We start from the raw sequence: 26802 nt of genomic DNA on the forward strand, positions 1-26802 counted from the left end.
GATTTGACAGCGTTGGAATGAAACTTGGCACACTGATTAACGGGGCGAATCTGCCGTTTTGGATCCACGGCGTAATTATTCCCGTCAGATGCACCATCTTACGGACCAGGAGAAAAATCTGATATATCTCTTCCAAGGATTGGTCCTGTGTAACATGAGCAATCAACGGAAACCCCCATGCACATATTACCAGAATATTTGACAAACAGAACGTCGCATTGCAGTTTGAAGGGTTCAGGTTGCCAATTACATATGCTAGCATGCTAATTGCTCGACCTTGATACCGTTCTGCTGCTTTTATCAGAGCCGTACGACGAGGCTCATCTCCCGTTTTGGTCACCAGGTGCATTGCTGAAAGTGCGAGTACACCATTGAGAAGACATGGGTGAGATAGGGACTCTTCTGGAACTAGATGTTGCCAGATCCATTCCACACTGCTGTGTCCGGTAATTGCTTGATAAGTTGAGGTACGCCAGTGTGATAGCAAAAGTGACTGCTGTTCATCGTATTGCTCGATCCCAGTCACTTGGAGGCTCTGTTGTGGAGACCCAATTTGGCTCATCCAGTGTACATCTCCTTCAGCAGAGTTGGGTGACTGGCGGGTGGTCCTTGGAAAGCTAGAAGATGCAGATACTTCGGATAGACACTTCCATGTGAAAGAACCCGATGTAGCATATTGACAATCGGTAGCGCGAGAAATACAATTGGTGCATACAGGACGCAATTCATCGCACTGTTCACAGTTCAGTTGGAGATAGGCAGTGTAGTCCATATAGCAATAATAGCCCTACCTTGACACTTCTTCGTTTGCATTGTGAGCATCCGTGATGCGAATTTGTACCTACTTTTCGGGGCCCCATTGTGAATCTCTATGAGTGATGATGTACTGTGTGTTCCGGCCTCAGACAAAGTTCAATATTCGGGAACCATTTCTTCCGATCCGGTTTGGCCGCTCCGATCATCGGACCCACTAGGCTAAACCGAATAAAGTATTTATTACGAGCGTTACACAGAGGCCGTTTTCATATGTAATTATCTATGTAGGTATAGGGTTTGTTCAAGGTAGAAAATACCAAAATACCTACGTAGTACTCCATATGTAGGTACCTAGGTAGGTACTCATACTCGGACCAGAGTACCCCAAAATTTATAAATGAGCCTTCTTGAATGTTGGAATTGTTCCATCATTTCTTCATCCTTCATCTTCATCTCCTCCATCATGTCCCTCTTGTCATCAATTACTCTCCGAATTGCCGCTTTTGTCCTGAGAGCCTGGGCGAGGTTCCAGGGACGCATTACTTCTCATCCAGACGAGATAATCTTTATTCAATCTAGAGAACATGGACGTTCTATCAAGGTTCACATCTATCGGTCACCGGTCACCGAGACACTCAAAACGCCCTCTCCCGTTCTTCTCAACTTCCATGGAAGTGGATTCGTGATTCCTGCCCACGGCAGCGACGATCAATTCTGCCGTCAAATGAGTCAACAGACAAGCTACACCGTCCTCGACGTGCAATATCGTCTTTCCCCCGAGCATCCCTTTCCAGCAGCATTGAACGACACCGAAGACGCCATCAAATGGGTTTTAGGGCAACCGAAAACTTTCGATATCTCGAAATTTGCCATCTCCGGTTTTAGTGCAGGTGCAACTCTTGCACTGGCTGTTTCCTCCTGTATCTTCCCCCGGAAACTTTCTCTTCTGTCTTGGCCTTCTATCCGGCAGTCAAAGCGTTCGTTGATCCCGAGGTTATGGCTGCACCTGACCCAAATGGTCAACCTATTCCAGCATTTATGCTACGGTTTTTTGCTAGTTGCTATATACTACCCGGGTATGATACTAAAGACCCCCGTATCTCCCCTGGCTACGCCGAAGTCGACCGTTTCCCGCGCCGAGTTTTGATCGTGACGGCTGGCTATGACAGTCTAGCGTTAGAAGGGGAAAGTCTGGCGACTCGGCTACGGGGAGGCTCTGGCCGTATTGTTGTTTCTGAGAGGATGGAAAGGTGCAATCATGCTTGGGATAAGATGGCCAAGAAAGGAACGTTTGAATGGGAAGCAAAGGAAAAGGCTTATGAGCTAGCCGTTAATATGTTGACATGTGCTTAGGTCGTGACTTGCTACTCTCAAAGTCCTCTACCTCGTATTCACTTTCCCTAAATGACTGAATTCTTCTACTCAGGCTTTTACAAATTCAGTCAAAGCCCCCGTAAATTCATCACTGCTTTATTCAACCTAGCCAATAGAAGAGTATATTAAATCTTCCTAGATCTAGTTCCCACTAGGGTATTGACGCCGAGCACCCTAAAACTTTGATGTGGTAAATAAAGGGGTATATCTCAGGGATCCATTTCAGAATGTTCTGTGTGTCATAAGACAGCAAGCAAAGAAGAAGCCAAAAGATTACGGCTCCGAGTACGACTCGAGAAATTGTTAACGAGTCTCAGCATGGTTTGGGGTGAGATTTATCAACCTTTGAACAGTACACCCAAAATCTCTTATGTGACATAGGATCTTCAACAGTAAACAAAAGATTTCGATTTCGTTAGTTGAATTCAAAAACTTAGAGAAATATAACCAAGAAAAGGTAGGATATCACAAACTTTAAAAAGAGAGCCGATCAAACAAATCGAACAGCCAATTGGCGAAAAAAGAAACGCAAACTGAAACAAAAACGAAGACGACAAGCAATAACAAAAGAGACAACATTGTGATTGACAACCCTTGGCCTCCCTTGCACGTCGATGATCAACGCTGGCCCAGTCCCTTGCCATTCCGTATTCAGAGCCACATCTAACATCAGGAGTTCAAGGTTCCTACTATATCTATTGTGAAAGTTTCTGAGCTTTCTCTATTTGGGCAATCCAACGGGAGTGCTTCTCAGCCAGGAATTTTGACTTGGCTCGATACCCTTCTGCTCTCGGTTCCTCTTATTTACCCTGCAGATCGGCACGCAGTTCAAGATTATGAGCCTCTTTGGTCGACATTGCCATACATCGAGCAACCTAACCTTGGGTGGAGAAAGATGCATTTGCTGCCTGAAACACCAAAACAAATATTTGAAGATGCTATTGATCTGGAAGGTAAGGATGAAGCATTATGGAGCTGGAGTTTTGCTATATTTGATGATGAACGATTGACAGCATGCAAAGCGCCTTTATTGGAATATCGTTTAGCCCAGTTTTCTCACGTTCCAGTTTAGTGCATTCAGAGATGCTGCTCTTTCACAATCACTTCTTTTATGACCATCTGTATCCTATCGTTCCCATAGGTCCCAGCTAATTTTTCCAACTACTTATTCATGCTGTCTTCTAGTATCTACTTGTTGAGAGCGGCGAGGATGCTATTAACTGGACGCGCTTAGTGTGGAAATACATATGTACTTGCGGTAGATAAATATATGGTCCTAAACCTACGCCCACTATATACACCTGGCGCGATGTTGGTAGTTGAGGCAGGCATCTTAGCCTTGGGCTTAGAAAAGACCAGAGACACAAAGCCTATAGATCTGACGCCTCCCTCTAACTCGCCCCAAGATCCCAAAGCCTCTTAAACTCGCTATCTCGCTTCAGAAGAGTGCGAGGATTATCCCATTCTAAGAGCCGACCACCGCCCATGACAGCAACATGATCGAAGTCGACGACAGCACCGAGGCGATGGGCAACAGCAATGACAGTGCAGCTGGCGAATTGCTCGCGCATGACTTCCCGGATTAGCTGCTCGGATCGCTCGTCGACATTGCTGCTCGCCTCGTCGATTAGAATGATCCGCTTTCCAGCCAGCATGGCCCGGGCGATACACAGGAGCTGTCGCTGGCCCTGCGAGAGCCGTTCGGCGTCCAGTGGGCTGTCTAGGCCCCCCCAGACGATCTACGAGATCGTCTATCTTGAGCCGGCGTAGGACCAGTAGGATCTTGTCGTCGTTGGTTTGCTGCTGCTCTTCGTTCTCCTGTCCATCCTGCTTTCGGTGAAGGACGATAAGGTTGTCGCGGAGGCTCGTATGCTTTAGGAAGAAAGGGTTCTGCGGCACAACGGCCACTGCAGCGCGCACTGTCTGCCGTGGCAGCGTTGTGATGTCGACGCCGTCGATCGTGATACTCGAACCGGGACCCACTTCGAGGAGACGTAGGATACAGCCCAAGAGCGAGCTCTTGCCGCTGCCGCTGCGGCCACATATGCCAACCTTGCTACCGGCGGGGATGTCGAGGCTCACGCCACGCAGGACGGGTTCGCCGCCGCCGCCCACCTCGTACGAGGCTACCAGATCCTTGATGGTGACACGGCCGTGCGCTGGCCAGTTCTTGGGCACGGTACCTGTCTCGGCGGGTCGGTTCTCCGACTCGGTGTCGGTGCAAAACGTTTTGACGCGCGCGACAGCGCCAAACGACGTCTCGAGTTGCGTCCAGTCCTGAATAACGTGGGCCAACGACTGGCCAAATGACATGATCTGAACGAATGCCAGGGCCACGTACTGCGGTGACAGCTGCACCCGCAGCTTCACGACTAGAACCATCATGACGGTCACGAGGACGGCGGTCATCAGGTCGAGTACGAGACCCAGCCAGCGCTGGATGCAGAAGAGTAGGTAAAATGGCCTTTGGGAGGCATCGAGAAGGTCTAGGTACTGCTCGATGAAGCGCGGCCCCCACGCGAATGCCCGCACCGTGGAAAGGCCCTGGAGGAGGTCAAGAAACTGCGTGAAGAGGGGAGATTTGGCTTCAAGATCAAACAGTCGGATCTGCCGAGACGTCCGCACGTAGAACTTTTGCAGCACTGTTGACCCATAATAATATTAGCTTATGTGTCAGTGCCCTGATCTCTTTCGTCTCAAATCAAGTGGGTTGGGGTGGGCTGTCAAAACTTACACCAGCAGAAAGCGACGAAGGGCACAAGTGCCGCTGCAAAATACCCGGAAAAGACGCACATCAGGATGACTGACATGATTATGAGGGCGAAGTTAACACAGAAATCCACGAGGGCAAAGGGCAGCTCGGTGTCGACAACCGACATGTCCTGGCTGAAGCGATTCGTGGTGACTCCGACGTCGGTTCGCGAGAAGAAGGCCACAGGGGCATCCATAACGGAATGTAGAAGCCGAGCGTGGAGAACTTCGGAGCTTAAAGCCACCATGACGACCAGAAAGAAATAGGCGGCCCCTGTGATTCCCAAGACGGCGAAACCGGTGAGCATGCCAAAGAGCCCGAGGTAGTAGTCATTGTTGGCTTGGTCGGATTCTTCTGCAGTTTCCGTCCAGAAGCTGAGTACGAGCGCCGTCATCCGGAAACCTCCCGCATACATAATGGTGAGGGCAATGAACAGTATGGTGTGCCATACGGGGACGGAGCCAAAGTAATATCCATATGTAGCAAACTCGCCGAGGACTCGTCCGGGCGATTCTGCGTCGTCGCTATTCTGGTCAGCATTTTGTCCAGATCGACCATTGGGAACAGTCTCGTGGCGACGCTGCACAGGTGGTCCAGCTACGTCCCGAGCATCAATCACACCGTTCTGCTCTACTGCCAGCCCATGCAGATAATCCGTATCGTATTGAAGTTGGGCAAATGATCCTTGGTGCACGATATGCCCGCTCACATCTAGAGCGACCACATGATCAGCATAGGCGAGTCTATGTATGGCATTAGTGACACAGACAGCAGTTATACCCATCTGTCGGAAGAGACCCGTCTCGGCAAAAAGATTCTGGAAGACGTGCTCCTCGGTTGCCGCATCCTGCCCTGCAAAGACATCGTCCAACAATACAGTCTTCTCCCTGGAGTAGACAGCGCGGGCCAAGGCGAGCCGCTGCTTTTGGCCGCCACTCAAGGAGAAACCTGCGCTGCCCGCCTTTGTCGCATCTCCGTCGGCAAGCTCACCGATATCATGCTCCAGCCCGCACGCATGGACAACTTTGCTATACCATTCCGCATCATAGCTGGCACTGCCTAGGATATTCTGGCGTATCGTCAGGTTCTGGATCCAGGGCTCCTGGCCAACAAACGCAATGTTGCCAAGATCGGCATGGATGGAGCCCGCTCGGAGAGGGACTTCTCCCAGTATAGCTCGCATGAGAGTACTCTTTCCCGAGCCCACAGGTCCGATGATGAAGGTGAAGCAAGACCTGCGGATGTTGACGGTGATGTCGTTAAGGATGTCCGGCCTTGCAGGAACCCAGCTAAAACTGGCTCCCGATATCGCGATAAGCGTGTCTCCCTTCTCGTTCTTTTGACTTGGGTGATGATCCTGCTTGCTCAAGGGCAGTCTGTAATCGGTACAACTTTCTGATGACAAATAGTTTTGAATGCGAGAAAAGCACGCGAGAGCGGCACTGACGAATGGGATAGTACGAAACATTACAACCATGGGGTCCGACAAGAGATATATCAATGAGAGCGAGGTATAGGCAGACTCCGTGTTCAATGGTTGGCCAGTGCTCTTGGAAATAATCACAAAAGTTACAAAGGTCGCTAACGGGGCAATGGTCGCCGTGTTCATTGCTGTTCGGCCAAAGCAGTCAGCACCAGCGATATGACGACACGTTGAAAACGCGGCATAGCAAGGGTCTATAACTCAGGTACTTACCAATGAAAGTCTGTATAGCCAACAATTTACGATACTGCTTAGACAAGTCCAGCTCTGATATGCGGAGGTTTTGGATCATATTCGCGACAATATCTGACAGGCCAAGCATTTTGACTTCCTGCACCGAGCCGATTAGTGATGTATCTTATTATCAAGAATAGGTATTTTCAGGCGCCTTCGCTGGATACTAACCTTCATGGATGCGAGGACGGAAGCCGTTACATCGACCCGCGTTTGGATGCCCTTCATCCATCTCTTCTTGGCCAAGCCAATGAACTGGGCAAGCTGCAACATGCCAGTAGTGGCAATCATTGCTACAACAATCGGGGCCAGCGCAGCAAGTCCAAGCTGTCTGTACAGGAGATATATGGCGACTACGGACTCGATTGGCGAGGCCCAAAGCTCGTGCAAGGTTGCAGCGCTGTGGCAGATACTTTCGGTGTCCGTGGACATGAGTGATACCGCCACGGACTCGTCGAGGGCTGTACTGCTGAGATCCAACGTCTTGGTGTAGATTAAACTACACAGACTGCCGCGAATCGAAGTGACAAATCGATATGTCATCTGGTAATAAAAGCCGTTCGAGATTGCTTGCCCAAGGAAGACCAGCAGCCATGCTCCCGTCAGTCCCCATCCAATTGCATCCGACTGCGACGAATCGGCTGTCCAAGAAGTTGTCCTGGTAATGAGAAAGGGCAGCGTGTACTTGAAAGCTGCCAATGCAAGCCGGGGTGCCACACCAGCCAGAAAGATATACTTGGTGGCCCACAACGTGGAGAAAGCCAAGGCATGGCGGTTAGACTGGTTTGATGAACCAAGTGAGTTTCGAGCTTTGGGGAGTAGTGTTCGTGCCGCTAGACTGTCATGAATGGGGAGCATATCATTATCGGTGAGAGAGCGAGCGAACCCAGTACGCATCAATGAGTTTAGCCACCAAAAGACACTCCGGGCCAGTATACCACTTGTTGCCTCTGGAGAGAGATTCTGGTATTGTGACAGAAGTATAGGTCTCTTTTCCCAGGTCTCCGAGCTCAAGACTAAGAATTTGATCGCAACAGTTGAGGTGAAGAGGCGCGAAATAGTAGAGTCATGGTCGGCAAGCCATAGAGTTCTAGCTACGACACAGTCAAAGAGCAAAGTAAAGAGTAAATAAACGTTGATGATGGTCGATGGTCGCACCGAGCGCGCATGCTCAGCGTGCGACAGGAACAAGAGCAAAAATCCATCAACGAAAGCCAGCACGGCAGCTGACGTCCGCAACTGAGAGAAAGGCCACTTCCCTGCATTCAGGGCCCAGTATATCAAGACCCCAAGTTGTAAAGCTGTGTAGGCTCCGATCAATCCCTGCAGTTACTGAACCAGTCAGCAATCGTTTTTCTTTTTTCTTTTTTTTTTTTTTTTTTTTTTTTTGCGGACACAATGGGCCCAAAAAGCATCTATAGTTTGGAGGAGGTTATTACGTGCCACTTTCACTATTGGTCGGTGGCTTTTGGCGACCTTGTGAGGCTGTCTCGCGAGCCAGAAGAGACGCTGTAGGGCCACAATCAGAAAGAGTGCCGAAGGTATGATGCCGAGAACGGCATCCTCAAAGGCGGGCGTAAAGTCGAAAGCGCCGGTGCTAACAACGGCAAACCGAGCTTCGTCTGCCATTTCTAAACTCCCGAGAGTCAGGAGAACCAATTAGTTATATGTATCCCCTTGAAGCTTTAGGGAAAACACTTCAGCACTTACATACTGGGAGAGGTGTTCATATTTATGCTACGGGGGATACTAGGCTGGGTTGCGCGATGCGAAGGAATCTGGTGCAATATTACGCCTTACCAGCTACGCAAGTTCTGCGTCCAGCGCGATAAAAGCGCTTGGTAGCTCAGCATGAGAAAATTACCACGAATTCCGCGAGCAATGAGCGATCTTTTTCTCAGAGCAATAACAATCAAGATCAAGAGAACAACAAGTATCCATCGAAATGTATGTACGTTGGGCGGCCTTGGCTTCGGCCAAGAGCGGGGCCAGGCCCGCAAGGCCCCCGGGGCCGGACCTGGCAAGCTTGGGCCAATCTCTGGCCCCTGAGCCATATCCGAGGTCGAGCTCTTCAGGGATTCTTCCTCTCTTTTCTTTCCTTATGATATCTTCGTGAAATGACCTGGCTAGGTCCCACATTTGTTCTAGACTACAGACGACATAACCTTTTATGTCACTGGTTCATAACTGTCTCATTGGATATTACCTCACCGCTTCTTTCATCGCCAGAGGCATAATACCATAGCTCTAACAACTCTACCCTTCTGATCCGCAACGGGCCCCTTCGCTCAGTTCAGACTCAGTAGGCACCTGGGGCCAGATCAGCGTGTTTATGTAATACTCAGTGATGCCCAGGTGGAGTAGATCAGAGCGCTCAGGGGTGTACTCATCTCTACGGAATACTCAGTGGACAACAAGCGACAATACCCGAGCACTAAAACGGGAAAAGAAGGGAAGTGGCAAACTTCGCCTGGGTCGGTATCAAAGATGGCAGGTCTGGCATCATGTCAATACACCCATTGTTCCAGTATTTTTAGCATAGATACCTGGCATCAAGCCATTTGGATCATTATCACCCTCAAAGGAAATCCAGTCATACAATATACAGGTAAGGTCCTAGCTTCCGTTTTATTTTAGAATCCGGTTTCACGTCTTAAATCTCATACTCTAACACTGGATAACCTCCACGGAATCCATTGTTTACTGCGACTCGAATTTCTTTGTCCACGCTTGCTTATCCATCCGTACCTACTAGTCACTCCTTAAGTGTATGTCCGCCCAGGATTTGAGCACAAAGAATCATTAAAGAGTAATCGAAGTTAAAGAAAGGCCCTCGCTTATAAATATGACTCTCTTTGTAAATAGCGGGTTTTGACAAGTGTTCTTCTTCTTGCACACAGAGTAATCCACAATCTATTCCTGGAACACGTTCATTGAAGATACAACAACGCTCAATTTCTTTCACAGAGCCCCTTACCATTCAAATCATTGCTTCTATGTGAGTGACATGTGGCTTGGGAAAAGAAGAAGACTTATGGAAAGAAAGTCCCCTATATAATGCCTGACTTCGCCCGGCATCTTCCACATCCCTCGACTTCGACTTGGAAAGCCCTCTCTTCATAACATCTTACCAATTCCCAATTTCACTCCGAGTTCTTGAAGTTACAAATCACATCTACACGGACATTCCCTGGCAGCGTCCAACAACGGTGACTATGGGGCATCTTTCGTCTGTTGCCGAATGCGTTCGGGGAATCGCTCAGGCAATCGCTTCAATCTCGTCCTCAATCGTGGATCATGTCACTCTGAAACGACGGCGTGGAAATGATGATTCTGACGATGAGGAGGAGGATGATGATGATTCCCTCGACATAAAATACGAGGCAGTATTGGAAAGAGTGAAAGTGAAGTATATCGGTAAACACGTGGCCGCGATTCGCGCGAGGATTCAACCAAATCACAAGAAGATTCCTGTCGTTGAGGTTGGGCCTCCCACGCTCTATGAGGAGGACATTTTATATAAGGTAAAGTTTGCTGATGGGGTTCAATGGATGCTCAAAGTCCCAGCTATCGGAACCCCTGATCAATTCGAGAAAAGCGATGCCGAGGCCCTTCGCTCAGAAGCATTGACAATGATCATGTTGCGACGTGAAACAACTATCCCAGTCCCCGAGGTCTTTTCATACGACAATACATGCAAAAGCAAGCTCAAAGTTCCTTATATTCTCATAGAGTTCATCGACGGTCGGCCTTTGATGGATGCATGGCACGACCAGGAATCTCCAAAAGAAGTTGTACAGGCGCGGCGTACACGCTGTCTGCAGGACATTGCTGCTGCATATCTTCAACTTTCCAAGTACACATTCAACGAACAAAAGCCCTTGAGATTTGACGATCAAGATCGCCTTATCGGTGTTGTGCCTATAAAGGAAGACCCATTCTCGGGCCTTAAGGCGGCTTTCACTTACCATCTGGACCAGTGGGGGAAAGATGAGTTTATACTTCAAAATGAGTTGCTGAAGCTCCTTCGGATGTTTACCGACTGGACCCCAGAGCCAATTGCTGGAAAGTCATTCGTTATGAACCATCCAAACCGCAACATCTTCAACTTCATTGTCTCAGATGATGGTTCTGTGCGGGGAATCCTCAACTGGCACAACACACAAGCCGAACCGCCAAGTGTAGGGAATGAGGTGTATCCACTATGGCTGATGCGCGACTGGGATCCGACTGTATACAATTGGACTGAAGAGATGGAACACGGAGTCAAGGACGAGGATGAGGTATGGGAAGACTCACCGGACACGCTGGAGTTCTATCGAAATGTCTATGCGCAATGTATCGCGAATCTGCGGCCAGAAAGCGAGAACGCCAAATTGACCCGGAATTCCCCTCAATTCATCCATCTTATGATAACAATGCAAGGGTCAATTTTTAGTATGGGCACGGCCAGTAAAATCTTGAACGAAGTTATGAAGCGAGTGGAGAAGAACGACGGTGATCACAGCTGGCCATTCAACCCACCCAACAACGATAAAAAGCACGACAATGACAACGAAAATAATGCTTCTTCCAAGGAAACGGATGCGACAGGCCAGGATAATCCACCCAACGAGACCGAGGACAAAGCGGAACATGGTGGTACCGAAGCAGACATTGATGAACAAGATGAAGAAGATGAAGTTGATATTTTTGAATTTCTCGCCGCTTTGGACAGATATGGTCTGTGTGAGCATCAAGAAAAGCTTCTCAGGGCGGGTTTTGACGCATTATTTTCCTAATTAGCTTCGAGGTTGTGCCTGGGTGGTGTTCGATGTATGTAGTAGTGATGCACAATGACTTCGAAGACTGAAGTTGTCAAGCATCATTATTGATTTTGGAGAAGAAACGAGGGTAGTTGCTTGAAAACTATAGAAAAACAAAGATTGGGTGCTTTCCCTTCTTCCCATATCGTCTCTTCTGTTCTCCAGTAGCATCTGAAAATTGATATATTGTTTGTCGTAAAATGTAACAGACACCTCAGGCAGAACATATCTGGGAATGATGTCAGCGATATTATGTAATCAAATACGTCAGCCAATAACAACATCCAGACTAACCGATCAAGGGCTTAGGGCTCACCTCAGTCACGCCCCACTGCCTTTTCGCACTTGAGCGGCTTCTGGACGTCGCCCTCTTCCTTTGAACATCCACCTCATCCGACAAAATGGTGAGTTCCCAAGAACCCCAATATACAACCGAAAAACACCAATACTAATCGAAATGTGACAAACAGGCGCCCGCAGCAACCGGAGGCAAGAAGCAAAAGAAGAAGTGGTCGAAGGGCAAGGGTACGCAATCACCACCAACCATGCGATCGTGACGATTTCCGCCGAGTTCCCACAAGACACGAAAGAAATCGTTGGACGAGCTGGGGATACGAAATAAAACACCGAGAAGCAACACTTTGCTAACATGTCTTTCGCCCTACAGTCAAGGACAAGGCCCAGCACGCCGTCGTTCTCGACAAGGCCACCAACGACAAGCTTCAGAAGGATGTCCAGTCTTACCGTCTGGTCACCGTCGCCACCCTTGTCGATCGTCTCAAGATCAACGGCAGCCTTGCCCGCCAGGCTCTCGCCGACCTTGAGGCTAACGGCCAGATCAAGAAGGTCGTCGGTCACTCCAGCCTGAGCATCTACAGTGCGTTACTCTTCAGCATCTCCTCCATCTCGAATCTGCAATACTGATTACCTTTCTCATTAGCCCGTGCCGTCACCGCCGAGTAAACGTCTCGTCTCTCGTCTTTTCTCGCGGTTTTCTTTTCCTTGCTACGAATGATATCATTTACCATGGGAAGCCCGGCTGGGCATGATGCATAGTGGATTAACGTCTGACTCTTGAAGAGTGTGGAACATTCGCACTCTTGGACTACGTCAGGTAGTGCGAACTGAATCAAAAAATCTACAAAACTTCATGAAAAGGACATGCGTCATAGTTCCGTAGACTTTCTCTCGGCATCTACCTGCTGCACTATCCACACCAACACCGCACAAAAAAAAACACAGAAAGTAGCCCTACGACTTCTCCACCATCGCACTCCTCTTCGGTCGCTGCTTCTGCGCACTCTCACAAAGTGGCCACGGCTCTCCTTCAACACCTCCATCCTCAACCACAACCCTTCCAGCCTCGAAATACTTGGCGTGGTTCGCAAAGAATTCACTCCATCTCTTCACAGTCGCTTGAACCCGCGCTTTGGCAGCTCGTAACTCCTTCTCGCGGCGGATTTTCTTCTCCGCAGACGTCACGGCTTCTTCCTCAATATCTTCAACAGGAAGGAACATAATCTCGACACCGCGCATGTCGTTCGTAAGATCCTCTTTAAAGCATCCTGTGACAAAAGCGCGTGTTGCATCCCGCCCCGCGAAGAAGTTGTAGCTCCCGCCCGGTCCGTAGATCATACGGTTTGCTGAGACGTCGAATACGGTCCCGTTCACGGCGACGTAGAGGGGGAGTGTGGTGTCTGTACCGTTGTAGAGGGATAATTGGGTTGGTGTCAGGGTAACAGGGCCTTGCTTTAATTTTGAAATTTATGTGTTAGCTTGAATTGTGGCATGACTTTTCTTTTTCTAAACTCGAGGATTGGGAGTCGCATACCACCCACTGCTTCACCACCGGCCACCGTGTATACCATGGTCTGTAACCAAACAGTACAGACTCGGAGGAAGTCATGTAATAGGAGAAGCCGCCGCAGGCAATCAGTAGGGTTACAATCACGCGGATGACGTCCAGCACGCTTATGCGGTCTTGACCGGTTTCATCGTTGCCGGAGTGCGGTTTGGAAGTTGGTTCTTTGTCCGGCCCATTGCTGGACTTTGACGCCACTGTTGGTCGCTGGCGGAGTTCTGACATTTCTCCTGGATGTGTGTCGATTGAGGAGTTGTAAGATCATACGATGACCATTTGGATTGTTGTTATTGGAGTTGCACAGGTGGAGGACTTGGCTGACAAAACCCGAAGTCCAGCCCCGAGTGGACTATCCACAACTTCACATTTACAATGGAATCCGATGTGCATTATCAATCCAATTTCTAACCATTTCTCCGATCTGCATTCGCTAAAGATACAAGAGGCTTGAATTCATAACGTAGCCAAGAAAAACACCCAGCTTTTTAGTTCTAACGTCAAATTTGCCTCCATTTAATTTCCATCATTTGCTTGCAGTTGTGGATTCCCCTTCTTGGGCCGCAGACCCTTCTTCCCAGCTACGCGAGAAGACTTCGTTCAGGGCGTCTTGGAAGGTACGACAGTTCATGTCAATCAGACCTCGCTTGTCCTTGGCTTCGGGGTTGCGAATCACCGACACCAGACAGAGGTACCTGTAGAATAAGGTCAGTATATATAGTCAAAACACTCGTTGAGAGACATACTTGTTCATCTCCATCAAATGGATCATGGTCTGATCATGCAACACCACATGGCTTTCAGCTTCTTGGATCTGGTCGCCCAATCGCTTGCGAACTGGGTGATCCCAAGAATACAACTCGGAGATATCGACAATCACATCGATATAATCAGAGCACATCTCATAGCAAGCCATGTCCACAGGTCGGGTGTCGGAAGCGATATAAATTTTACTCAGAACATCGAAGAGGTATGTCTTTTCAAACCCACAGTTGTTTGCGAGGGTGTTGATGAGGTTCTCGAGTGTAGATAAGTTGGGGATCAGCTTCTGGATCACTTTGCTGAAGGCTTCAAAGACTGAATAATCGTAGATGGAAGTCAGATAGTAATGCACGGGCGCATTTTCATATCCAGCGTCACTGAGCTCATCGGAGATACGCTGCACAATGTCCTGAAATGTGTCGGTGCGGTACTCGTCTGACAGTCCATCGACCTTGTGGATGAAGACTTCAATGTTGATCCCGGGATAGAATTGCTGGACAGTCAATATGGTGCGGTTGAGCCGCGCCACCGAGTCCAGGTAGTCATCCTGTGCGTCGATCACCCAGACCAGGGCGCCCAGGCTGCCGAATATATCCTCGAGGTCGAAGGCGGACTCAAAGTATTCCAGTTGACCCGGGAAATCCCAGACTTGAAAATCCATAAAAGAGCTGCAGACTCCAGGTCAGCGGAAAGCGGATTCATTATGTCCTGTCTGTGGAACTTACTGGATCGAGTCCTTCTGAATCCGGGTCGTAGACTCCAAGAAGAGTGTCTCGTTTGGCGGCATTTTATGGAATACCACGCTAGCAATGGATGACTTACCACTCCTAGTACATAGTTAATACCTCCGCTGTGTGAGAGGGGGTGGAGAAATCTTGCCGGCGGAGTCCCATTAGAAGAAGACGAGGTTTAACATCGGGGCCTTTGGTGTTAGGCACAGAGGCCGATTTGGCCCGATTTGGCGCAGTCACTTGGCTGTTTCCCTGTAAAATATCCAGAAGGCTTAGCTCGGCTTCAGTCTTGTGGAATGGAATTTCACGCCGTCGCTTCCAAAAATAAAACTCACGTCCTATAAAAGGACCATGAGGCCGGCTCACGCAGGCCATCAGTGAGTCGGACATTTAATCAAACAAAAGGGGCATGCATTTTGGGATTGGTGAAGCAAGAGACAGCTTATGGTTATCAGGATGAAAGATTGATGAACTAGGGGCAGGGTAGAATAAATCCACACATCACATGTTTGGGAGAAATAAGGCATTGGGCAGTCAGCGAACCCAACCAGGCTACTATCCCTTAACAAGGAAAGGCCCGAGGCTGAAGACGAGACGCGTAGATGGTATTATCTTGCAACGGTCCACTGTGACAGCAGCCGTGACTGACCAAAATTGGAATTCCATATTCCTTGCCTATTCTGGGCCCATTTGGCTGCCTAGAAAGGTCTGTGGTGCTTCTTCATCCCCTGGGAGATAGCAAAAAAGGTCCGGAACCAAGCAGCTGTCTCACAACGGCCCGTGCATGGATGCAGCGAAACGCGGTAACTAACCGAGCTTCACCGGATGACCCAGCCGTAGTTCGAGGCAATATAGGGAGGAAGATTCGAGGATATATGTTTGGGAAGGGGGGGGGGGAGTTTCTTACCTCCATTGAACGGGCAGACATCTAGATATGGGGTGTTAGACTCTGGGGTATGCATTAAGAATGGATTGGGTGCACTTACTACACAATTTATTTTGTATTAGACAGAGATAGTCAGGCCAATGCAAGGTCAAAATTCTTCCGTTATCACGAAGAAGAATGGTAAAAGGAACCGGTTGAGCTCAATTTAACGGCAAAGAGCGACTGTTGACATCTGCATGTGCTAATCTCGCCTAGGACGGAAGCCGCAAAGGTTCCCAGATTTTGCCTGGGATGGTGATACAGAGTCGGATGTCTGCAGTCAGACCTGTATCATTGTCTCAGGGTTGGGAAATTCAATTCACGGCGGAGGAGGGTGGGTCGAGGCGATCGTTGAGTAACCGTTGTGCTGTCCGAGGAGTGCGGGGGTTGGAGTAGCTCGGAGCTAGGAAGCGAGGCGAAGCGCGATCGGGCCGGATATGCAATGCGCACGATAGCGCAGCAAGTAATCTAAAAGAGTTTGTTCAAAATATGGAGGGCTTTCTTTGATTTGAAGGAGTATTTCTTATGGAATTGTGGTAAAGAGGAGAGGATGGGGGAAGAGGAAGAGCAGGACCAAGGAGCCGTTATCTTTGAGCTTCTATCTTATCGGCTCTAATCTGTTACAGACCGCCTGTTGTATTCTGCCGCCATATTACTTACGTACCGCTTCATCCAGAACTATCAACCTCTACGGAGTAACTCCAATTATGATGCTTGGCCACGGCCGCAGCAGACGGCTCAATGGGCTACTCCAAAATTGAGGGTTGATCCTTAAACACATTGATGGGATTGAATAGGAATAACTTTTTTTTTTATCATTAACCTCGACAAGTTCATGCGGCAACCATCCGGCGGCTGTGTCCATGAGCATGTTTAGTCCCATGCTGATGACCCAGGTAATCGCTGATTCGATGCTTCCCCTGCTCCGGCTTCTCTTCCTCTTCTTCTTCCTCTTCATCGGCCTCAAGTGCAGGCCACTCTTCCCAACCATCTTCCCACATTTTGGCTAACTTATCGGACTTCTCGTCTCTGCTCATTTTCTTGTTCTTCATCACCTTCTCCCACTTCTTCATATCCTTATCATCTAGAAGACATTCATCCAACAAGGCACTGATCTTGACAGTATCAATACCTTCCCCAATAAACACTAGTTCCTGGCGACGATCACCCCAGGGGCCTTGGAAATCATTCTGGATGGATTCCCGCACGTCGTGGTCTTCTGGCCAATCCGCATCGGGGACTTCAGCAAACCAAGGTCCACCGCATCCAAGAGTCAGCATACCGCCTGCTTGACTCCATTCGCCAAATTGCCAGGGCCTGGTTGTGAGCCAGAAGAAGCCCTTGGAGCGGAGAACTGGACCAAAGGCCGGGTTGATACGTTTGTTGTTCAGAATGACCGCCGGGTCAGGCTGCTCAAAGTCTTCCATTGACCCGGAGTCGGAGTCTGTGTCCATTGCATCTTCAGTTTCCTCGTCTTCCTCATCTTCCTCGTCGCCTTCTTCTTCTTCCACTTCATTGTTCTGGAGAATTATGAACTTGTCGTGGAGAAGAGCGAAGAGGCGGCGCGGATGGAAGGGTCGACGAGCAGTGTAGACGAAGTTGTTGATACCGTATCTATATCGGTGAGTAAATTATTCATGAATAACGAATTGGCAAACTTACTCCAGGGTCTCTGGTTTTGGTGCCATCCGGTCACCGTTTCCTGTCGTCTGTACCGTCATTTCGTGCAGACTCTGCAACCACCCAGGCCCAGAAGCGGCACGGATAAAATCGAATTTGTTTGTGTTGATGATTTCCCGGACATCTATTTGAGAGTAACTTGACTCGATAATCTTTGCGACGGGGTTCAATAGCTTCAGCAAATGCATGAGCTTATCGCGTGTTGCTTGGTCAACTGTCTCGACCTTGTTGAGAATCAACACATCAGCGAACTCAATCTGATCCACCATAAGATCAGATATTGTGCGCTCATCCTCGGGGATGATCTCTTCTTTCCCATAGCGGTCAGAGAGGAACTCTGCTGTGTCGAAGCTGGAAAGCAAGTTGAAGGCATCAATGACGGTGACAGTCGTGTCTAACCGAGCCATTGTGTGCAAGCCACCTAGTTCCACGCTATGTCCAAGACATGTTAGCAAGTCCAGCATAAGAGGAGGTGTGTGTGGTGGAGAGACAATACATTTCATTCAGGATCTTCTTTGCGTCGGCATCATCATTGGCAATCTGATCTTCAGCCTCCAGCATGGCCGAACTAAACTCAGCTGTGAAAGTCTCGGCCACTTGCATAGGCTCGCTGATACCAGTTGATTCAATGATGACATAGTCAACTTCATTTCGTTTGGTCAAAGCCGCCAGTTCAGCCAGCAAGTCTCCACGAAGAGTGCAGCAGATGCATCCATTTTGAAGTTTGATGAGCTTCTCAGTTGTCTGAGAGACTTTGTGATTTTGGATGAGGGTAGCATCGATGTTCAGCCTAATGGAACAAAGCAATTAGCTTGCATCCTATGTTCTACATTCGATTTGAAACTCACTGGCTCATATCGTTGACGATGACAGCAACCCGTAACCCATGATCAGGGGACTTGAGGATGTGTTTGAGGAGTGTTGTCTTGCCGCTTCCCTATACATGGATGTCAGTATCCCTGTACATTATTCAAAGTTGTTACAATTGCTATTGTTCCATACCAGGAAGCCTGAAAGCAAGGTGACAGGCATCTGCCGTGTTTTGGGCTGTTGCTCCACTGGAGCCGGGACATTGTAAGAGACCGAGTCTCTTCCGGAATCGATGACCATAGTGAAGGTAGGTAACTTTTGGGGTTGGTTATACAAAGCAAGAAAGAAGAAAGAGAAGGAATATAGGCTAAGCCTCTATGAGTTCTACAGTATCACATTATATAGCATCCTCTTTCCTAGACCACCGTCTCCAAGTTCCTCACGCCCTGACGCTCTAACGCTGCCGGTTGCATTTCTGATGTAGTACAAATGTCAATACAGGTCCTCCAAGGTTGATAGTATACCAGTGGAGCCATAGCTTGTCCAATGAAGTGTATGATTTGAAATGACGATGATAATTACTGTGTTATAAGTGGCCAGCGTGGATCGTCCGCAAGGTACCTGGATGGCGCCGTTGACTTTCACGGTCCTCATTTGACGGGCATTGGTTTTGAAAATCGGTATTAGACGACTTGTGATTGGGCTTTGATTGGTTTCTCGATTTCTTGACTGCTCATTCCTGGGGAACTAGCGGTGGAACTAGGGTTGGACCAGGATATAGAGCTGGGATTGGATAAATGACATACTTGGATCTCAAGATAATTCACACGAAATAACATTAATCAGTTAAAGCTTCAATTATTCTACCCAAGAGATATTTAATATTAATTCATTCGCACAGATATAACCTCCGATATAACCTCCAACCTACTCCAATTTCAATCGGTGCTCGGCTGGAAGAGCGGGCCGATAAACCTGCCAAATCCCCGATCGAAGAATGATACAACGTCAACCTCGAGCCTATAAATAGGGGGAGTTACACTGACAGCAAAGACTACAGAACTAAGAAATAACCTCATCTATCAATCACCACACATTGAACCTCCGTTGATACCATAACTCATCCAAAAAACAACCAAAACCCCACTCCAACCACCCCCAAAATGACCGACCTCCTGGGAACATACACCAAGCCCCTAGCCTACCTCGGCCTCTTCGCCCTGGGAAAAACAGCCTTCTCCCTAACCCGCCAGGCAACAACCTACCTCCTCCCAAGTAACCTCCAACGCTACAACACCACAAAAACAAACTGGGCCCTCGTTACTGGCGCAACAGACGGAATAGGTTTCGGCTTCGGTCAGGAGCTCTGCGCGCGCGGGTTCAATGTCATTCTACACGGCCGGAACCCCGAGAAACTGGACCGTCGTCGTCGCGAATTACAGACCCTGTTTCCCGCTGTCTGTGTTGCTGTGCTTGTGCGCGATGCGCAGGATTTGACAGCCGATATCGATGACGTCGATGCGGAGGTCCGCGATATTATTCGTCGCAGTAATAGCACTGCTAGTAATCCCGGCCGATTGACTGTTCTTATTAATAATGTTGGTGGTGAGACGAAACCTTCAACACTCCTTAAGGAATATACCTTTGAGGATGTGCAGGCGACGGTTTCGCGGAATGCCACGTTCGCTATTCAGATTACACGTGTTCTGGCCGCACAGCTGGAAGAGAATGCGCCTGGTCTTGTGATGAATGTTTCTTCGCTTGCGGCGTTTGGTTTGCCGTATATCAGTATTTATAGCTCGACCAAGGGATTTGTCGATTCTTTTACGAAGTCGCTGCGCGCAGAGTTTGCTGCCGAAGGGAAGAAGGTTGAGGTTATGGGGCTGCGAGTTGCGGAAGTCAGCACCCCTGGGTATGATGTTAAAAGTAACTTGTTCATTCCCGAGGCCAGAGTGCTGGCTGCTGCTGCCTTGGATCGGGTTGGGTGTGGGCAGGAGATTGTATGGGCTTATTTCTGGCATTGGTTGCAGGGCTTGTCGTTTGAGTATCTACCGCGCGGGGTGTTGATGAAGATTGCTGCGATGAAGCTGAAGGCAATCAGAGCGGATCAAGAGGCCAAGGCGAAGAGCAGCTAAGATAACTCCTAATGTATAATACCTCCGACTATACCTCTCTACTCCTCACTCATAATGAACACGATGCACATCATATGAAGATACAAGGGGGGAAAGGATATTTGCAATTAGAAATAACAGCATTACAGTCTATAAAATGTCTAGAAGCCAGCCGGTGCCTTCTCACGATCGTCTGGGCCGTGGAGCCCTGCGCCAAGGTTCGCTGTGCACTCCATTTGCCAGTCCTTGGGCGTGAACTTATCGACAATTTCCTTAAAGGCATCCAAGGTGCAGAATGTCTCATCACCAGGCAGGTGGTTCTCAGGCTTAGCAGCACAACCGGGGATAAGGACCGGTTGGTCATTGTAACGAATACGGACATAGTGCTTCTGGAGAGACTCGCGAGCGCCTTCGGAGAGGGATTCGAGAGGTGCGCGTGCGGTATCGGAGGTGGCGGGCTGCTTCGGTGCGGACTTACCGAAAAGCTGGGAGAGGACGCCAGGCTTCTTGGATGCGACGGGTGGGTTGGAGAACTCCTCGAGCATGATCCCAGCGTCGGCATCGGACCGGGGCGCTTGGGAGAAGAGTTCAACTGCAATAGAGGAAGTAAATGGAGGCCATGACTGGTTCTGGAATCCACCAACACTGGACAGGATCGCTGCCAGGGTGGTGTCGTGGCAACCGCTCATAGCAAACTTAATAGCCTTGCCAGTCTCCGGGTTTCCTGACCCGGACGCAGCGGTCTCACTGCGCCAGCCACCTTCCACCGCGGTGCTGACCATGCGGTCAACCACGTCACCCATGAGAGCACCAATGCCCAGCTTACGGTACTCGCTGCTCTCGCCGTAGCCAGCAAACCACTCCTCGACCGCAATTCGGTCCACGACAGCACGACCCTTCTTGTCATAGAACTCGGACGGGAGCTTAGTGCCTGGGCCATGGGCATCGGTTGCGTTGATGGTGTCCATGATTCCAGAAAGACGAGGGTGGGCATCGACGGCAACCTTGGGAGATTCTTCGGGCATATGCTTTGACCAGAGGCTGTTCAAGTACGCCATTTGTTCAGAGTCGTTCCCTGCATGAAAATCATTAGTCGTAACCCTTATCTTCATATCCTACTGATAAGCCCATACATCGTGTAGCGGCGCGGTCGGCAAAAAGCCGTGCCAGCTGTCGGAATCGTTTACAATTCCCCTCGTTGGGGAATAGTGTCTCCTCATTAACCTGGCGGGCCACAATCACCGGCGGTGGGAAGTCGAGAGTGCGCGCGCTAGCCGGGTACATGCCCCAAAAGGCTTCCTGGAGCGACTCCAGAGCGCGGGGGATGGGCGTAGCGCGCAGATACATATCCTCAGCATCGCTCTTGATCTGGGGCATGAACCCAAGCTGGTCGACGTATAGATGGCGTAGTCGTTGTCCGAGCGCATATGTTGTCTCACGGCCCTTGTCTGTGAGCTCGCCATGCAAGCTTCAAATGGCATGATTTAGCTCTTGTTCACGTGCCTATCAGAGCTCCACGGCAACTTACCACATCGCCTCGACTGGTCCTCCCGGTGCTGTGGCGATCACCGACTGGTCATTACTCCCGAATGACTCCATTTTCCGGCGCCATTGAAATCCGTTCCATTCCGAGAGGTCTTTGCTGTTCGATACCATCTGCACCATACGTCTTGCGACGCCGCAATACGGCCAGTCTTATCAAGGGAAAATGTTAGCATATGATCGGCCGATATCGATAACAGAAGATTATCGTACATGGACTTAGGCCTGTCTTTCGGGGGTGTTAGCGGAAACCGTCGGAGAGCGGGTTTAAGGGAATGGGGGTTGTCAATTGCAAACATACATTTGTGAATCGCGATGAGACGGGTGTGCGTTCGCCTAGGAACAATTAGAAATGCTCTCCGGGGTAGCATTGTAAATGAATCTCTCACCATGACGAAGGAACTGTACTGGTTAGCTATGTTGCATCTTGGTCGATGTGGGGGACTAAAACGCTTACCACTTGGACGAGCTGCAGCTTCAGAGCTGCCGGGTACAGGCGAGCGAGCTCATCCTGTGTATAGGGATCACGGGGAATGAGAGTGGTCATCTCGAATCAATTGAGAGATATCCAGAGATATCTACGGAGTAGGAATCTATAAAATGGAATTGAGTCAAGGAAATGAATGGCCCCCCACGGGGGCGGTGAGGGGAGTGGATTTGTTGGGGTAGAGCCGATAAGCCGTTTATGTCAACATTGAATCGGACTCTGTACTATGATTAAATAGGTTAGGTGCATCAGTTATTAGAGTTGGAGATTTGTTCTCTTTATACTCATCAGCATCTAGGATAACATTAGAAAAAGCTAGGGAAAGCTGGCAACCCACAAGAATACAACAGCAGATATATGGTCTCCGCACCTCGGCAAGTTCGCCGAGAGGTACTGGCCTCGGGCTAGTATTCTCTGAGATGGGAAAAGCTCTTCCAAGCTATGCATATTTGACATGGTATAATATATACAATTAGGAACACTCCTCGTAGTCACTCGTCTCCCATCCCTCCTCACTTTCACTGGCACTCCAGATAGATCGAGCGGGCGCCGTCTGGGCATCGCTAGTCTCAGTTGCTGCGGCTGCAACTGCCGCGGCCGTAGCAGTAGCCATTTGCTTGGCCCACTTCTTATTATTCTTCGCCTTGCGAGCATTCTCCTCTTGCTGACGCGTCTGTTTCACGCGCTCGGTTTCCTCATTCGCCGCTCGCTCCAATAGCTCGATGAGCTTCTCCAATGCTGGTGCGTATGCTTGCGCAAGGGCGAAGTCCCCGACCTTGATACGCATGTAGTCCATCGCTCCGGCGACAGGGCCGGTATAAACGCCGAGCCTTTGTCGAGATGTCACCGTGTTGATGTCGTCGGACAGTAAGACGTCGTTGGAGCCCGCTGGTTCGTCTTGAGGGTCGTCGAATGGAATATCCGCATCTGCAGGCTCCTTTGCAGCTGCGTCCCGGTTGAATTCGAATTTGCGTGGGTTTCGCTTGTCTACAAAGGCTACCTTCTGGTAGCGCTGACTGAAATGAGTGAGCAGGACAGCGCGCGCTTGCATGCGACGGCCGACCTCAATCGCCTCGGATGAGGTCGAGTGCCGCTTGGCCCTAGCCGACCCGACCATGTCGGGTTGGAAGGTGGCCTCGTGGATGAGCACAGTCGAATCCTGTCCAATGACGGCAAATTTGTCTGATGGCCTACAGTCCCCAGAGTAGGAAACCTTAAATCCATTTGAGAAGACAAGGGATACGGCGAGTGCACCCTTGCAGTGTTTGACGCGGCAAGTGAGTAGGTCTGCAAGACCAGTGGCAGACTTGAGGAGAGGAGTGAGGGGGAAGATTGGTCCGTGAAGGTAACAGTATGACGAGGATGACCAGATGGCTGGTGTGAGAAAGAGGTAGTGATTTTAGACCCATTTACTTCAGGATGAGCGGAAAGAGTAAGCAGTTTGTCAAATCCGAAGTCCTCGACCTGTGAATATTCTTCCAACCAGGAAATCATCGCATCATCAGACACAATAGCCAGGCGCTTCTCCTGGAGGATCTTGGCCATATTGGTTTCAGGTCTAGCAGCAGAGCCGGATCCATTCTGGAAATTCTCCTTGTGCCAGGCCTTGATCACAGAGACCGTGCCTAGGTGGTGATCAGCGTGCAAATGACTGATCCAGATCATTCGCAGGTTCTGAAGCACTTCACGAAGTTCTTCGGGCTCGAAAACTCGCTTCAGTTGACCAAGGGTATTCTCGCCACAATCAAGCAAGTAGTAGCCATATCCAGGCACCTTCAGCAGTGTGGCAGAGACATTGCGGTATTTGGAGGGAACAGAAGAACCAGTACCCAGCGCGATGATCTCTGCATCCGCTCCGGGCCATTGTGTCCGTTGCTCGTGCAACTTTTTCTGGAATTCAGGCTTAGCGACGCGGCGGCGAATGACTTCCATCCGGTGCTGGACAGAACGCGGGATGTTATTCAATACGCTGGATGGGTTGAAGCGGGACATCACTTCGTCACTGTTGAACCCGAAATTGGGCTCCATGTTGATGATGAATCCGGGTTCAAGGGGCTGCAGTGGAGAATTCTGGCGAGCAGCAATCGCAGATTCCGAATTGGCGTTGGGGGTGCCGGGTTGGGGAAGGGACACATTGTCGTGAACAGGAATCGCATAGCTATCGGCTTTCAGACGGGCAAGTCGAACAGTTGAGCTAGCAGAACTGGTGAACGCCAGGTAGTTCGGGCAGTGGTCTGGGCTCGACACAGTGTGCTTGCAGTGGGACATGCTAGCAACGAATTCCTGGAATTTAGGATGCTCGGCCACACCTGGTCCAAGAATCCAGATGAACGCTTGCAACTCGGTCGTTACAGCTGGTGACTTCCATTCGGCCCGAGTGACCAGGTCCTCGACGTACTCGGAGGATGGCACTTCCATAATAGCAGTGCCTTTTCCAGCTCGGGTCGGTCCCAAAACCATTTCCGGGGTAATAGTCTTCCCATCCAGAGACTCAACGCTCTGGCCCTTCGTCAAATTTGCGTACTTAACGCCCTTCTCGACGTTCAATTCTTGGGCCTTTTTTGGGTCGAACTTTCCACGGATATCGTGGTTCCGCACGATATAGCAGACTGCCTCCTTCGAGGGAGAAGTGGTCGGGAGACTCTCGACGGTCGCACCGGGCCAGGGCTTTCTAACAAGCACCTTGATATCTGGAAGCGCATCTGGGCCGCCCGGCACCGGACCCTTGTATTGCTCCAGGTCCTTGGTTTCCGGGTTGCGGATGAATATAGCAGCCGGCATCTTGACTTGGGCCAATGGGGTTTCATGGAGGGCGTCCATCTTCCAAGTTGAGTTAAACATATCCTGCACAATGGACTGCGTCACGAGCAGGTTCTTAGTACGCTGGCTCATATGATCTTCAGGCTGTTCAGATTCCCGGAATTCATCCAAGCTCCGCTTTCGTGGACTCTTTGACCGCGGCTGCGTAACTTGAGGACGAGCTGATGGGCTAGGGCTAAGGGGCAAGGCCCAGACTTTGATGTTAGAGTCTGACCATGAGGGCTTCTCAAAGGGATCATCGGCGCCGATAGAAATTTGCTTGGCCAGTGTCTCCGAGTCATATTCATTCAAATACACCGGCATGCCCTTCCGGAAAACAAACCGCCGAGACGTAGCCAGTGTATGTGTAAGGTTCGCAGGACCATGAATCGTCAGGTTACCTCTCTGCGAGACCCCCTCGCCTTCCTGTTCCTTAGGTTCACGGGGTTTGGATTTTTTGCCTTCTTCGGCCTCCCTTTGCGCCTTGCGGGCAGCTTTCTTCTGGTTTTCTTCCTCGATAGCTGCCATAGAGGTTGACACCGTATCAGCCAGGGTCAAAACAATCCCAATCAACCCGCCAGTGTTGGCCCATTCCGTCCGTCCAGTGACAAACACATCGGTGAGGAGAGAGAGCTTAACCCCGCGCTCTGTGCATGCGCGCTGTGTACCTTCCGATAGCTGTCCAAAAAAGTATCGCTTGTCCGGGAAGTTGAGGCAAACGGACGTGCCAGGGGTATCGGCCGTTGGGGTCGAGATGACCTGGTAGAAGAATTTCATTGGGGCAGTTCCTACTACAGGTACAGGCCGTGAATGGAGCTCGAGTCTGGATGGTTCACAAATCAAGTAGTCGTCGCTATTAGGCCGTCGTTTGGTCGAGAGCGGAAGAAAGTATGCGTTAGGTTTGATTGTAGGTTGTCTGATTCGAAGTGGCAAGGGTTTCTGTTGGGATTTCTTTTTGTCTGCTAGTTTCGACAATGATTTAGGGTAGTTGAAGCTCCTCAAACTCGGTTTTGAGTCAACGGCGTTTCGTGAGTCACGGTTTATGGCGCTGCGATACGATCGTAGGGTGAATGGCGAAATCGAGGTTTTAGGGAACGCGCTCCAGGCGACTGCGCGAGTGGTTGCGGTTGACAAGGCACCGCGCACGCAAGAAGAAGCCAGCGTGTCTAGAAGGAAGTATATTAAAGGGGAAATGAATGATAGAAAGCCCCTAGGCGTAGTAATGTCAAGGAGTAGGAGATTGGTGGATCCCCACGTTGATAAAAAAAAGTGACGGTTGATTTTTGCGGCAGAAAATCGATTTGGACCGCCATGGAGTGACGTTTTTTCAAATAAATAGCACAATAGAGAGCTAAGGTGTTTGTAAATCCCAAGGTTCATTTCATACATATTTGGACTATTCAAATAAGTTCCCCAAAGTCCCTGAGGTTCAACAAATTTACATGTTTTGGTTACCTATGCTCCACGCATGATGTACAGAAGGAAATGCAACGCACTACAGTAGCATTATTTCGATAAATTGACAAGCATTCTATTTGGCTAAACTACATCCACAGTACAGGCTATGCAATAAAATAAGATAATCATATGGCCATAAATATCAAGATTGGGCTTTTACTCCACAGATCCTTCAGATACACCACTAAAGCTCCAAAATTCCATCGAGAAGGTCCTTCGTGGGAGATAGACG

At 49.6% G+C, this 26802-nt stretch overlaps 11 protein-coding genes across 11 annotated transcripts; 4 read left to right on the forward strand and 7 right to left on the reverse strand.

The window, feature by feature from the left end:
* Positions 1–1219: 1219 nt before the first annotated feature.
* On the forward strand, positions 1220–2109 carry N7487_010555 (alpha/beta hydrolase; the record flags this gene model as incomplete). Its single annotated transcript, XM_056878285.1, has 2 exons — positions 1220–1676; positions 1727–2109. The coding sequence occupies 2 exons, from the start codon at positions 1220–1222 to the stop codon at positions 2107–2109; spliced, it is 840 nt and encodes a 279-aa protein (XP_056726865.1).
* A 1412-nt stretch (positions 2110–3521) lies between these two features.
* Positions 3522–8228, reverse strand: N7487_010556 (uncharacterized protein; the record flags this gene model as incomplete). The annotated part of the gene is made up of 6 exons (XM_056878286.1): positions 3522–3818; positions 3874–4772; positions 4865–6493; positions 6579–6696; positions 6771–7922; positions 8052–8228. The coding sequence occupies 6 exons, from the start codon at positions 8226–8228 to the stop codon at positions 3522–3524; spliced, it is 4272 nt and encodes a 1423-aa protein (XP_056726866.1).
* Positions 8229–9814: 1586 nt separating this feature from the next.
* Positions 9815–11380, forward strand: N7487_010557 (Aminoglycoside phosphotransferase; the record flags this gene model as incomplete). Its single annotated transcript, XM_056878287.1, has 1 exon — positions 9815–11380. One exon carries the CDS (start codon positions 9815–9817, stop codon positions 11378–11380), a length of 1566 nt encoding a protein of 521 aa, XP_056726867.1.
* Positions 11381–11805: 425 nt separating this feature from the next.
* N7487_010558 (40S ribosomal protein eS25) lies at positions 11806–12367 on the forward strand (the record flags this gene model as incomplete). The annotated part of the gene is made up of 4 exons (XM_056878288.1): positions 11806–11808; positions 11875–11929; positions 12072–12281; positions 12345–12367. The coding sequence occupies 4 exons, from the start codon at positions 11806–11808 to the stop codon at positions 12365–12367; spliced, it is 291 nt and encodes a 96-aa protein (XP_056726868.1).
* A 288-nt stretch (positions 12368–12655) lies between these two features.
* On the reverse strand, positions 12656–13490 carry N7487_010559 (putative heme/steroid binding domain protein; the record flags this gene model as incomplete). Its single annotated transcript, XM_056878289.1, has 2 exons — positions 12656–13153; positions 13236–13490. 2 exons carry the CDS (start codon positions 13488–13490, stop codon positions 12656–12658), a joined length of 753 nt encoding a protein of 250 aa, XP_056726869.1.
* A 298-nt stretch (positions 13491–13788) lies between these two features.
* Positions 13789–15145, reverse strand: N7487_010560 (GTR/RAG family Ras-related GTP-binding protein; the record flags this gene model as incomplete). Its single annotated transcript, XM_056878290.1, has 4 exons — positions 13789–13957; positions 14009–14692; positions 14750–14841; positions 14939–15145. 4 exons carry the CDS (start codon positions 15143–15145, stop codon positions 13789–13791), a joined length of 1152 nt encoding a protein of 383 aa, XP_056726870.1.
* A 1368-nt stretch (positions 15146–16513) lies between these two features.
* Positions 16514–18470, reverse strand: N7487_010561 (uncharacterized protein; the record flags this gene model as incomplete). Its single annotated transcript, XM_056878291.1, has 5 exons — positions 16514–17294; positions 17343–17792; positions 17857–18150; positions 18209–18297; positions 18363–18470. The coding sequence occupies 5 exons, from the start codon at positions 18468–18470 to the stop codon at positions 16514–16516; spliced, it is 1722 nt and encodes a 573-aa protein (XP_056726871.1).
* Positions 18471–18662: 192 nt separating this feature from the next.
* N7487_010562 (uncharacterized protein) lies at positions 18663–19009 on the reverse strand (the record flags this gene model as incomplete). The annotated part of the gene is made up of 2 exons (XM_056878292.1): positions 18663–18917; positions 18977–19009. The coding sequence occupies 2 exons, from the start codon at positions 19007–19009 to the stop codon at positions 18663–18665; spliced, it is 288 nt and encodes a 95-aa protein (XP_056726872.1).
* Positions 19010–19333: 324 nt separating this feature from the next.
* Positions 19334–20305, forward strand: N7487_010563 (putative short chain dehydrogenase/reductase; the record flags this gene model as incomplete). Its single annotated transcript, XM_056878293.1, has 1 exon — positions 19334–20305. One exon carries the CDS (start codon positions 19334–19336, stop codon positions 20303–20305), a length of 972 nt encoding a protein of 323 aa, XP_056726873.1.
* A 140-nt stretch (positions 20306–20445) lies between these two features.
* On the reverse strand, positions 20446–22373 carry N7487_010564 (putative acid phosphatase; the record flags this gene model as incomplete). The annotated part of the gene is made up of 7 exons (XM_056878294.1): positions 20446–21359; positions 21418–21752; positions 21813–21978; positions 22040–22055; positions 22128–22162; positions 22216–22228; positions 22284–22373. 7 exons carry the CDS (start codon positions 22371–22373, stop codon positions 20446–20448), a joined length of 1569 nt encoding a protein of 522 aa, XP_056726874.1.
* Positions 22374–22785: 412 nt separating this feature from the next.
* N7487_010565 (ribonuclease Z) lies at positions 22786–25889 on the reverse strand (the record flags this gene model as incomplete). The annotated part of the gene is made up of 2 exons (XM_056878295.1): positions 22786–23619; positions 23727–25889. 2 exons carry the CDS (start codon positions 25887–25889, stop codon positions 22786–22788), a joined length of 2997 nt encoding a protein of 998 aa, XP_056726875.1.
* Positions 25890–26802: the final 913 nt, after the last annotated feature.

Source organism: Penicillium crustosum (genome assembly GCF_028827405.1).
Source record: "Penicillium crustosum strain IBT 35664 chromosome Unknown utg000004l_segment0_segment0, whole genome shotgun sequence".
Classification (NCBI taxonomy): domain Eukaryota; kingdom Fungi; phylum Ascomycota; class Eurotiomycetes; order Eurotiales; family Aspergillaceae; genus Penicillium; species Penicillium crustosum.